General features: G+C 42.0%; 1 protein-coding gene across 2 annotated transcripts in view; it reads left to right on the forward strand.

Annotated features, from left to right (window-relative positions):
- The window catches only part of ELP2 (elongator acetyltransferase complex subunit 2), a 111,477-nt gene that overhangs the window by 5,442 nt on the left and 94,086 nt on the right, over window positions 1-11,949 (forward strand). For both annotated transcript variants that reach the window (XM_018565261.1, XM_018565260.1), the window contains 2 exons: window positions 3,496-3,574; window positions 10,868-10,938. In XM_018565261.1, the coding sequence (XP_018420763.1) occupies window positions 3,496-3,574; window positions 10,868-10,938 (150 nt within the window). The remainder of the gene's footprint in view (window positions 1-3,495; window positions 3,575-10,867; window positions 10,939-11,949) is intronic.

Below are 11,949 nucleotides of genomic sequence, written 5' to 3' on the forward strand. Positions count from 1 at the left end.
TTTCTGTTCTGCTGATAAATTGAATAGTTTCCCTTTTCCTTTTATTCACTGTGATGGTAGTCACTAGGACAAATAGAGAGAGTGGTTATCTTCAGCGGAACAGAGACAGCAATAAATCCCTGACAGGGGTTCTACCGTGTTCTTCTTCCTTTTTCCCTTTTTTTAATCCATTTCTTTTGAGTTTTTAACAAGCAATCATTGCAGATCAACAAGGGTAGTTTGTAAGTTTCATAGTACCATCAAGTTAACAATTCATAAAACTGACCTGTCAAGGCTTTTAACCAGCGTAATAGTACATATAGTCCATCTTAAAGAACAATTCCAGGCGTATAAAATCTTAACCCTTGCAGTGGTGCTGCTCCCCACTCTGCAAGGGTTAAATAACAAATATATACTTGCCCAGTATATCTTTGTTATCTAGCAGCCAGCTGGATTGCTCTTATATCCAGCTGGCTGCTAGACCAATCCCTTTAGCCTTGCTTCCCCTCTGCTCTGGCGATGGAATCTCCCTTGGACTTCTATTGGACATGATGACTGATGGGACATTAGACCGCTGGAGCGAAGGGGGGAAGCAAGGCCGGGGGAAGCCAGCCAACTTCAAGATTTGGGTGAGTATAACTTTGTTATTTTAGCTCCTGTATACAAAATGAGCATGTTGCAGTGTGGGTGTAGCCCCACTGCAAGAGTTAAGAGTTTATATGCCTAGAGTTCTTCTTTAATAACTGTAATCTTAACTGGGATCAAAGGGTTATTTCGCCTTTTTACAAAAAATGGAAAGGTGAACTAACTCGCAACACCTATCCACATCACTATACTTCATGTCCTGGCTATGGGAGAGCAAGTGATCAGAAATCTCACCTATGGTATACAGATGACAAAACACATGACAGGGGTTATAAACCCCTCCCTTACTCTATCCAAAATGAAAAATAAAGTTTTGCTTTCAGTTCTACTTTAATATGTTGTACCTTTTACGCAGCAAATGTTTGATTTTTGAAAACTGTTACACATGCTATCCTTGGAAATTGCAGTGGGTGCCGGCCACAACGTTATCACAGGCTGTGCTTATTGAATGGTGAGAACAAAGTGTGGGGCAGAGTCACAACGCCAGAACTGATTTAGACGCCTCTGTGTTGTGGTGGGATGGCTGCCTACAGAAAACAATAGGATTGGAGTGGATACAAGACCAGTCACTAGAGCTGCAGCTAACGATTATTTTCAAAATCGATTAGTTAGCGAATTATTACGTTCGATTAATCGGATAAAAAATAAAATTAAATACATTTTAAACAATGGCTCCAGTGATGGGACTACTAGTTTGTATTGAGATTGCGGTCCATCACAGGAGCAAGCTTGCAGCGGTCGAAGTAAAAAAAAAAAAAAAAAAAAAAAAAAGGGGGGTGTGCTGGGGGGGGGGGGGGGGCAAGTGATAATAGAGGAATACAACAAATCCCAGCAATAGTACAATATAGCTGGCGGTATTCTGCATTGTGCTGTATAATGTACTATTGATGGGTTTTGTAGTCCTCTATAGCTAGTGGTATTCGGCATTGCACCACTATATAATGTAGTATTGCTGGGATTTGTTGTACTCCTCTATAGCTGGTGGTATTCTGCATTACGCTGTATAATATATTATTGCTGGGATTTGTAGTCCCCAACACAGCAAAATGCAGAATACCACCAACCATATAGGAATACAACAAATCCCAGCAATACATTATACATCAAGTGTATAATGTATTGCTGGGATTTGTGTTCCTCTATAGCTGATGGTACATTGCTCTGTATAATATACATGGGAATACAAAGCCCAGCAATACATTATAGAGCACCATGTGTGGGAATGTGCTGGCTTACCTGAGCAGTCTTCCAGCAACTTGCTTCGGCTGTCATCCCCTCACACATGCTCCTCCTTACGTCTTCTCCCCGCGTCCCTGTGCCGATCGTAGATGTGGGCGGCGGTGAGCGTGATGCGGGAAGGAGGTGCGGCATGTGGAGCGTGGATGCGGGTCTGGCAGCAGCGAGCGTGAGGTGGGGAAGAGGTGCAGCGCGCAGCATGTGTTGAGCCGTGAACAGGGCCAACTAATCGAAAGCCGATTAATCAATGATTGAAAACGATTGACAACTTTTTCAATAATCAATCAATTTAGTCGATTAGTTGTTGCAGCCCTACCAGTCACCCTGCAAAAGGGTAGAGAGCAGCAGTGACTGATCTTTATTATAGGAAACTCCTGCACATAGGAAACATTTCACACTGAATTACTACACAGATCTGGAATAAATACATAAAACATATCAAGATCAAAGAAGAACTCTGGACAGAAGAAAACGTAAACCTTGCAGTGGGGTTACCCACACACTGCAAAGGTTAAGTGCTTGTTTTCGTCTAGGGTCCAAAATAACAAAGATATACTCACCTGAACCTCTGTTCCACCTGGCTGCTTGACCAGTCACTGCAGCCCCTCTCCCCCTCTGCTCTGGTGATGGAATGTCCCTCGCCATCCTCACTACCAATACACTGTATTTGACATGATGACTCATGGGTTTTTTGACCGAGCGAAGGTGGAGATAGGCTGCAGGGAATGGTCTAGCAGCCAGGCGGAACAGAGGTTTGGGTGAGTATATCTTTGTTATTTTAGACCCGAGACGAAAACAAGCATGATCTCCCCTCTGGTGTTGAGTGTGGAAGTGATGTTTATTACATCACTTCCGCATTCAGCTGTCACTCTCCGGCTACAGACCGGAGAGAAGATGCTGACGCAGATCTCTGCTTCATCAGCTTCTTTGGGGGTGCCTAGGTGACATTAGGGATATTGGGTCCTCCTTATGGAGACATCAGGGGTCTCTGTCACTGTAATTTGATATCACATAGGGGGATTCTTATCCCCCTATGCAAACATGCGTCAGGGGCGTTTATGTGCGAAAATGACGATTGGGCCCATTACGCCGCACATGTTGCATATCATTGGGAATGTCAGAGTGTGATATAATAAATCGTTTTAGGGACATCCATCACTGTTAACACTAAATTGAGGAGCGGTAAAAGCTTTTAAAGCTTCGACTGTGGCAATTTCACGGCTGTGCGCAATTTTAAGGCTTGATGTGTTTGGTGTCTATTTAGTGTGCTGAGATACTTTTTGCTATTACTATTTACCCGACGTGACCCCGTCTTTTATATTTTACCAAAAAATTGGGTAATAAATGTTTCATAACATAATAAAGGGAGAATAGTATAAAAATAATTTCAGTACAGTGTTGTATGATGGAATAAATATCAAAGTACTGCAGTGCTAAATACTGAAAAATGGCCTGGCCAGGAAATACACATGACTCTTGTTTTAAAACGATGTTTGCATATCACTGAGTTAATGTTTAAGTACTGAAGCACTGTTTTTATTGTAATTAGTTGTCTTATGGCATTGGGGAAAGAATAAAAAAAACCCTTCTGTGTTATGTGAATGTTTATTATTCATTTTTTGTTTTTGTTTTTAGGAAAAGACAGTAATAACTACTCTGAACGGACATATTGGAAGGGTTAACTGTGTGCAGTGGATTCAGAAACCGGACCGTTGTAAGTAACATTGTTTCTGCCAGAGACACCCTATTAGATATGCAAAAGCTTTATTTGATTGTCTAATGTTCATATTTAAAGTATGTGAGAGTGGAACCCCAGCCATTGTTTTGAAATGTTTGTTTTCAAAGTGGTTACCAGGAAGGAAAGGCAGCCAAAGGACAATGCGGTCAACATAAAAAGAATCTGTGCCGCACTGTCACCATACCGATGTTTTGGATGCTCGCCCCAATGGTGATATTGTCTCTATCTCTGAGGGGATAGAGAGCCAGCACACCAGATGGATAGTACTGAAAACTTTTACTGAAGTTTTGTCAAAGACCGGTGTCTGATGGAACTTCTCTAAAATTACTTTATTTGGTGTGCTTACTCTCTCTGTCACATTGGTTAAAACCTGACATATTTTGTCCCTTCATTTCCTGTCTTGAACAAATACAGATGACAATTAATACCTCAATGAGTCTCTTACCTTTCCTTGCTGTATCCAAAACAAATAAAAAGCTATGGCCAGAGTATAGCATACTTTTACCTAGGGATGCACCGATACCAATCACAGTACTCAGTACAAGTACATATACAGATACTTTTCCAGCTCCAAGACTAGACTAGAGAAAAATTCAAAAGTTAGGAGGCAGCTGTCATTTGTAAGGAGCACACGGAGCTCCTGGGATTTGTACATCTCTGTTTTAATGTATGATTTTGTTTTTATAAATATAATAAAGGGATACACAGATACCAGTTTTGCGAGTACTTACAGATACAAGTACTGATACATTTTTGTTTATTGTCATGTGACAGTTTTTCTAAAACAATACAGACTAATGATTTCAGGACAGTGGTGGAGCATCAGAGCCAGGCCCCAACTGCAACCCTGGTAGTTCTCGTGAAAATGCCAAGTATTGGCATTGGTACTCAAAGAATCGGTGCATCCCTAATTTTAACCGTAAAAACGTTTAGTTTTTGCTGCAACTTTGTATTTCTACTCAACAACAAGCAAAAAAAAATCTTTGCCCTAGTTATATTATATTATATATATTATATTTCCTATTCAGAAAAGTATGTAAAGAGTCACCCTTTGACTGCCAAGGATGTATACCATGTGTCATGGCTTTCTCTCTTGGAGGTTGCTGATTGTGTGTGTGTGTGTGTGTGTGTGTGTGTGTGTGTTATCATGCTGGGAAAAGGATCTGAAAGTAGTATTAAACTCTTGATATTTTTTCAATAATGAATCCAGATTGAACAAATATAAATTGCCCTGCAAAATATTTCTTTACATTTTTGCCAAGCATTTACAGTCATCGTGTTTCGGAACAGCTGGCTCCAAATCACTTAGCTTAGCTTCCCTGAACTTCCTGCCCAGTACAAGATCACAATGGACAGAGCAATCTGTAGCAGCCCCCATCTACCAGCTTGGAGAAGAGAGGAGTGGGGAGCATGGAGCAGAAGCTTGGCATTTTGCCTGTGTGTTTTGTGGAGAAGCACAGCTTATTAGCACACACAAGGGTGGCTCCAAAGTACCCTGCTAAGGAAATGAGCCACCCTAAAACAGGAAACCAGGGCCAGTGCTCAGGAGACCAGTCGATTCTGCAGGAAACTAACATTTTTAAACGGCAAAGAATAGCATCCATTGTAAGTGATTTAATCCGCATTTGAAATAGTTTAAAACATTTTGACTTTATTATCACTTTAAGTGAAATGCTGGGCAAACACCACTATATTCTGTTGAAATGTATACATTTACTATTTATGTAATTCTGCACAGCTAATCCTTTTACCCGCATTTTCCTTCAGTACAGCCATACGGGTGACTCATGTACTTCTTGATTAAAAATGATTCTTACTGGTTTAGCAATTCAGCTGCCTAGTCACGTAAATAAAGCAGTAAATTAAGCATCATCACCTCTATTCAGTGAGCAGAGAGCTGGCCTACGAAGCAGTAGTACTAAATAAGGAAGAAAAATGATTTTACTGACTAACAAGGGTATGTGGGTATCACAAGATTGGATGGCAGATATTACAAATCTAGTGAAAGATTAAACGGTAAATGTTATTGTATTAAGCTGTTAGCTTAGAACTTCTTTCTAAAAAGCAAATTGATGCAATCACATCCATACACTTGTTTTATTTTTACAGAGTAGCTTGCCTGATCTGGTACTGTTCTGCCATAAAATCACCTGATCGCACTATTTTCTTTCCTATACATTATTTGCTACTCATAGATTTGTTGAATTTACGCCATGCAGGTAACTTATTGATTGTATGCAAAAGTAAATTCTAAAGATATGCTTCTAAAATGTTACCTTCTGGCTCTCTTCTTGGGTTAAAGCAGAACTCTGGTTAAACATAAAAAAATAAACCGCTCAGCACCAGCAAAGTAGATTAAAAAAAATGGTTTTCATTGCAATACTTGCCTTCAATCCAGTACTGTTATAACAAACACAAAAATGTCCCAGCACACTTCCAGCTAGCCAGCCAAAAAACAAATGACACTAACAATTGGCGTTAAAAGCTGATTTCATTTGCACAATTTTTGCAAAATATGTGGAAGTCACATTGCCTTGTCATGGCTCCTCTGTGTAGTGTGTTCATAATTCTAATCTACGAGAGCCTCCATTTATGAGCATGTATAACAATGGATAAAGTGAGTGCAGGTATGCCTGGAAGTAGCCCATTCCTCCCTAAAGGCACAGGGAGGCACCAGAAGCCCTGCACATCACAAAGGCAGCTTGGACGCCAGTGTGTCCCCCAGACAAAATTCAACAAGTAAAACAAAAATGGCAACCACACCAATCAATTTATAACTAGCTTTTGAAACTATGGTGCATGCGGAAGGGCATTCCACAGAACAAACAATACCGACATTTCTCCGCACACTTTCTTGGCCCTTACACACTTGCAATGTGTATAGGTAAGTGCCTCCAACTCAACAACAGACAAAAACAAAATCTGTGATGTCATGACACTGGCCAGAATACCACTGGGAAGGTAAATGGGGGGGGAGATGCAGTTGGATCCGGAAATAATTGGACAGTGGTACACGTTTTGTTATTTTGGCTGTTTACCAAAATAAAATCAAGTTACAGTTAATTAAAGAATGTGGGCTTAAAGTGCAGCAGCTCAGTTGTAAGTTGAGGGTATACACATCCATAATTTTCTTTTTCAAGGGACCAAAAGTAATGGGGCTATTGACTCAAAAGTTGTTTCCTGCACAGGTCTGGGCTATTACTTCATTATTTTATCATTAAGCAGGTAAAAGGTCTTTAGTTGATTCCAGGTGTGGCATTCGCATTTGGAAGCTGTTGCTGTGCACCCACAACATGCGTTCAGAGGAGCTCTCAATACAAGTAAAATAGGCCATCCTTAAGCTGCAAAAAAAGAAATCCATCAGACAGATACCAGGAACAATAGGAGTGGGCAAATTAACAGTTTGGTACATTTTGAGGAAAACAAGAACACACTGGTGAACTCTTCAACACAAAAAGCCGTGGACATCCATGGAAAACAACAGCGGTGGATGATCATAGGATCCTTTCTATGGTAAAGAAAAACCCCTTCACAACATCCAGCCAAGTGAAGAACACTCCAGGAGGTAGGCATATCAGCCTTCCAAGTCTGCCATAAATAGAAAACTTCACAAGGGCAAATTCAGAGGCTTCACCACAAGGTGCAAACCATTCATAAGCCTCAAAAATGGTAAGGCTTGGGACAGCTCATGATCGGAAGCATACCACATCATCTATAAAACGCAGTGGGATGGCATGGGCACGCATGGCTTCCAACGGCACTGGGTCATTTAGTGTTTATTGATCATGTGACTGAAGCATTCGGATGAACTCTCAAAGTTGGTTGGACGATGGTTCACTTTACATAAGGTTTATTTCAGAATAAAACTGCATGCGCAATTTTTGCAATCACACCACACTGGAATGCACAGCTTTGTGTTACCGTGCGTTCCAGTGCGGGTGATCGCACTGCGGGCGGGAAGCGTGTTTGGGGTAGCATTGAAATGAATGGCACCACAGCGTACAACCCGCAGCAGAATTTGCCAGACTGAAACCAAAAATTACTACATTGGCCTATACCAGGGGCGCCCGCTATTTTTCATCTGGAGATCTACTTTTCAAATGACGAGCTCATTGAGATCTACCAATGAAAAAACACCTGCATTCAGGGGCGGGAGGGGGCGTGGGCTGCGCAGGCAGGCCCCTCGCCCACAGTGCGATCGCCTGCATTAGTGCCTGTGTTCCAGTCCAGTGCGATCTGCAAAAATGCTGCAAGCACTATTTTTGCAGATCGCACTGGACCGGAATGCAGGCACTAATGTGCCTGCGTTCCGAGTGCGGGCGATTGCACTGTGGGTGATGCCATTGACTTCAATACAGCTCCACACCCCCTCCTGCACCGGAACGCAGGGAGTCGGCCTGCTTACATTCCAGTGCATTCCAGTACATTACAGGTCCCGGCGTCCTGTCCTCCCGTGGTGCTCGTGTGGCCGACGTTGCACATGGGGTGTCCTGCACCTTTCCATCTGCAGCGTCTGACACATTCAGCCGGCAGCCGCACGAGCACCACGGGAGCATAGCCGTAGCCAGCTCCTTTTGCGCCTGAGGCAAGAAAAAAAACAAAGTTTTTTTAATTTATTTTTTACTATTTTTTATTTTATTTTCATCATTTATTTTAAATTTTCATTATTTTTTTTTTTTACTCTTGGGGGGGCTTCGGGGAAATATTAGGGATCTAAAAAGCCCCCTGATATTTCCCTTTTAAAATAGAAAAAGAAATTGAGGACACAAAGTCCTCAATCTCTTTTTCTGCAGTCTCTATTCTAAATGAATGGAAAGCACAGAGGCTTCCCATTCATTCAGAAAATATTTTACTATCAAGCTGTTTCTGAATGGGGAGGAGCCTCTGTACAGAGTGCTTCTCCCCATTGAGAAACTTATGAATGAACAGGAGGGGATGCGGAGCCGCTGTGACAGAACGGACGAGCAGTGAGGGGAGAGAGAGGCGCCGGCTGTCAGATCCTGGCCGAGCGTCTCTCTCTCTCTCTCCTCACTGCTCTGCATTAGTTAGTGACAGCGGCTCTGTCCTCCGCCCTCCCCCGCCGCCGGTTCCTTCACTTCTTCTCGGATCCCCGCTGGGGAGAGCAGCGGGGATCCAGAGAAGCAGCGGGAGGAGAGGACATGGCGATCTACCAGTGATCGCTACGCGATCGACTGGTAGATCGCGATCGACCTTATGGGCACCCCTGGCCTATACACATAAAGCACAGCAGTGAAGTAATAAAATGAACTAGGATCACACTAATCCAGCACGTTATTAATCTCACGTGCCCCACTCAATATGGCCTCCGCTTGAGTGTGGCAACAATAACGTGCTGGATTAAAAATGTATTTACATAGTATAGTAAAACAGCAAAGCCCTGAGGGTGATTTAAACATATAAGTTTAAGATAAGACAGAAGCTTGGTGCATCTTGGGCAAACTCACCGGCCCAAGTGGCTCCGTCGGCTAACGAAGGGAAGGGGGAGGAGTCCGGCGATGTCGATGTCCGTGACGTCACCCGATCTCCGACGGGGCTCCCGGAAGCCGGCGGAGAGGTGAGTCTTTTAATTTTCTATCAAAATCATTTTAATCGATCAAAAAGTTTAACGATTAATCGAGGAATTAATCGTTAATTTCCCCACTCCTAATAAAAATATAAAAGCCCGATCATTAGTTTAGAGTTAGCCATGAATATTGGTCTGAGAATTATTGCTGTCACCCTGACGTACGCGCCGATGCCTGACATGTGTAGCGTAACCATCGTTTTCATGCATAGGTGCACCTGACGTGTGCTTCCATTAGTATGCGGACATTCGTGGGGTCAGGGAATTGTATTTTTTTTTTAAATTTAAACTTTTTTTGCCATTTTTTATTTTTCTTAACATTATTCCATTTTTATTTTTACTTTTAAATCTATTGCTATCACATGGGGGGATTACAAGCCCCCTATGTGATAGCAGATTGGCGGTGACAGGTTCTCTTTAAGGGGACATTAGGGGTCTTGTAGACCCCTAGTGTCAACTCTCCACTTAGCTCTTAGTGTCACACACGCCACATAGCTTTAGCTGGGGAATGTAAATACAGCAGGCAGTAGCTGGGAGCAATAGCCAATAGCAGCTGGCTATTGCTCCCAGTCACTGGATGGGAGACATGTTGCCGGCTTTCTACCGCCAGCTTCAAGTCTCCTATCCGGTGTGGGCACAGGGGCAGAGGGGGACACAGCAGTGGCATTGAGGAGCATGGTAGCTGATGGGGATGCGTGGCATGGAAAAGCATGGCGGTTGACGGGAACGGGTGGCATGGCAGCATGGAGGCTAACGGCCATGACACGGGGCAACATGGCAGCTAACATCGGCATATCCTCCCCACTGGGTGGCGACTGCAATAGTCTTTTTCCCGCACGCAGCGGCTCCCTGTGAGGAAGATAGCATTCTAGGGACGGGGGCGGGGGTAACTCGAGGGAGATCGGGTTACCTCCTAACCGCTGGGCACTGGCTGCAGGGCTCTGTGTCCCCCCTCATCCCTGCTGGGAGCATTGAAGTTAGAAGGGACATGGAGCCCATGAAACAACTAATCGTTCAATCAACTAATTGATAATTAGAAATGTTGCCGATTTTCTCATTATCAATTTAATCGATTTTAGTTGTTGCAGCCCTTATTAGAACACTACATTCGAACTGGAAAAAATATGTTAAGATTTAATTTTTGCCATTATTTTGGGCAAAAGGAATGTCCACAGAAGGGCCCCCAATGTGTCTGTATGTGCATTTTTAACTGTTTTATTGTATTTTCACTGAGGTAATCAAAAATAATGTTTCAATAAACACCTGTGCAACTATTGTGGAAGGAACAAAATCAACAGTATCGTCTTTTAAATCGTGTGTGTCTTGAAATCCATCAGAAATATAAATAAATTAGGCAATTTATAGCTCTTGGGCCAATTATATACAAGACTAGTACATTTGTCAACAAATATACCAATGACATTTAGCCGCTGACACTGGCTAAATGTCAGGGCTTCTGTGAAAATGACAGAAATGTTTGCATGCCTAATATTAAATATAGAGGGATACAGTTAATGTCTGACTGCATTTTGATCTGTGACCATAAAAGCGAGCCTGCCACATTGCATTTAAAATACATTTCATGATGCATTAATGATTACAGAGCTGCATTCATTTGTGTATTTTTATATCTGTCTGGAGTTAAGCCTAAACTAAGGGTTTTTTCTTCTTTTTTTTAACCTAAGGTGCTGAAACTGAACTTGTATCTGGTGGATCTGATAAAAAAGTGATCATTTGGAAGACAAAGGAATTCCAGGTAACTACATGCAAGTCTATTAAGATGTATTAAAGCATTACTAAACTCTTTTTAAAAACAACAATTCTAATCCAGCATAATATACTAAGCATCGTCACTCTACTAGAGTCAGCCAGCAATGTTTATGTACTGTTTTTTTTTTTTCCCTTACTGATTTCATCCCACACTATTCACTGAGTCTCTTTTTCTTTTTTTTCCTTCACATCCAGTTTCTAGTTAGTAGCTGTACATGTATATTCTGGTCACATGCGCTGCTCTCTCCACACTGCAACTCCCAAGAATTATTGCTCCTGCCAGTTACAATGCTCAGGTGTCCCCAATGTAATTGACTCATTCTGGTAGTGGTGCTGCCACTCAATAATCCCATGGGTGATTCTGTGTGGGCAGAGTTTGAATGCATATAAGGCTGACATTTCTTGTATATACCAGCGCTGGATAAGTCTCCATTTACTATTGTAGTCCTTTCCAGGAGCACGCCTTAGTTACAGTCCCACATACAGTGGGATTGTGTAGATTAAACGTAGCCACCCTCATGATGGAAGTCTCAATTTGAAAATGTCAATTTGTGAATGTGCTGGCCGATGCCACCAAAGTAATTGCAGTAAGTTCTGCAAAAGGCGCCCAAACCAAGTACTGAGTACATATGCATGCTTGTACTTTTCAGAGGTCCGATATTGTTCTATGTACAATCCTTGTTTTATTGATTGCATGTAATAATCTACTTTTTTGAGGTTGTGGATTTGGGGGTTCTTGGGGTTTTAATGAGCTGTAAGCCATATTCATCACAATTATGACAAATCACGGCTTGAATTATCTTGCTTTGCATGTAATGAGTCTATCTCATATATTAGTTTCACCTTTTAAGTTGCATTAGTGAAATAAATGAACTTTGCACGATATTCTAATTATTCGAGTTTCTCCTGTGTGTGTGTGTGTGTGTGTGTGTGTGTGTGTGTGTGTATATGTATGTATGTATGTATGTATGTATGTATGTATGTATATATATATATA

The sequence above is a fragment of the Nanorana parkeri genome, unplaced genomic scaffold (genome assembly GCF_000935625.1).
Source record: "Nanorana parkeri isolate BGI_ZX_2015 unplaced genomic scaffold, ASM93562v1 scaffold825, whole genome shotgun sequence".
Taxonomy (NCBI): domain Eukaryota; kingdom Metazoa; phylum Chordata; class Amphibia; order Anura; family Dicroglossidae; genus Nanorana; species Nanorana parkeri.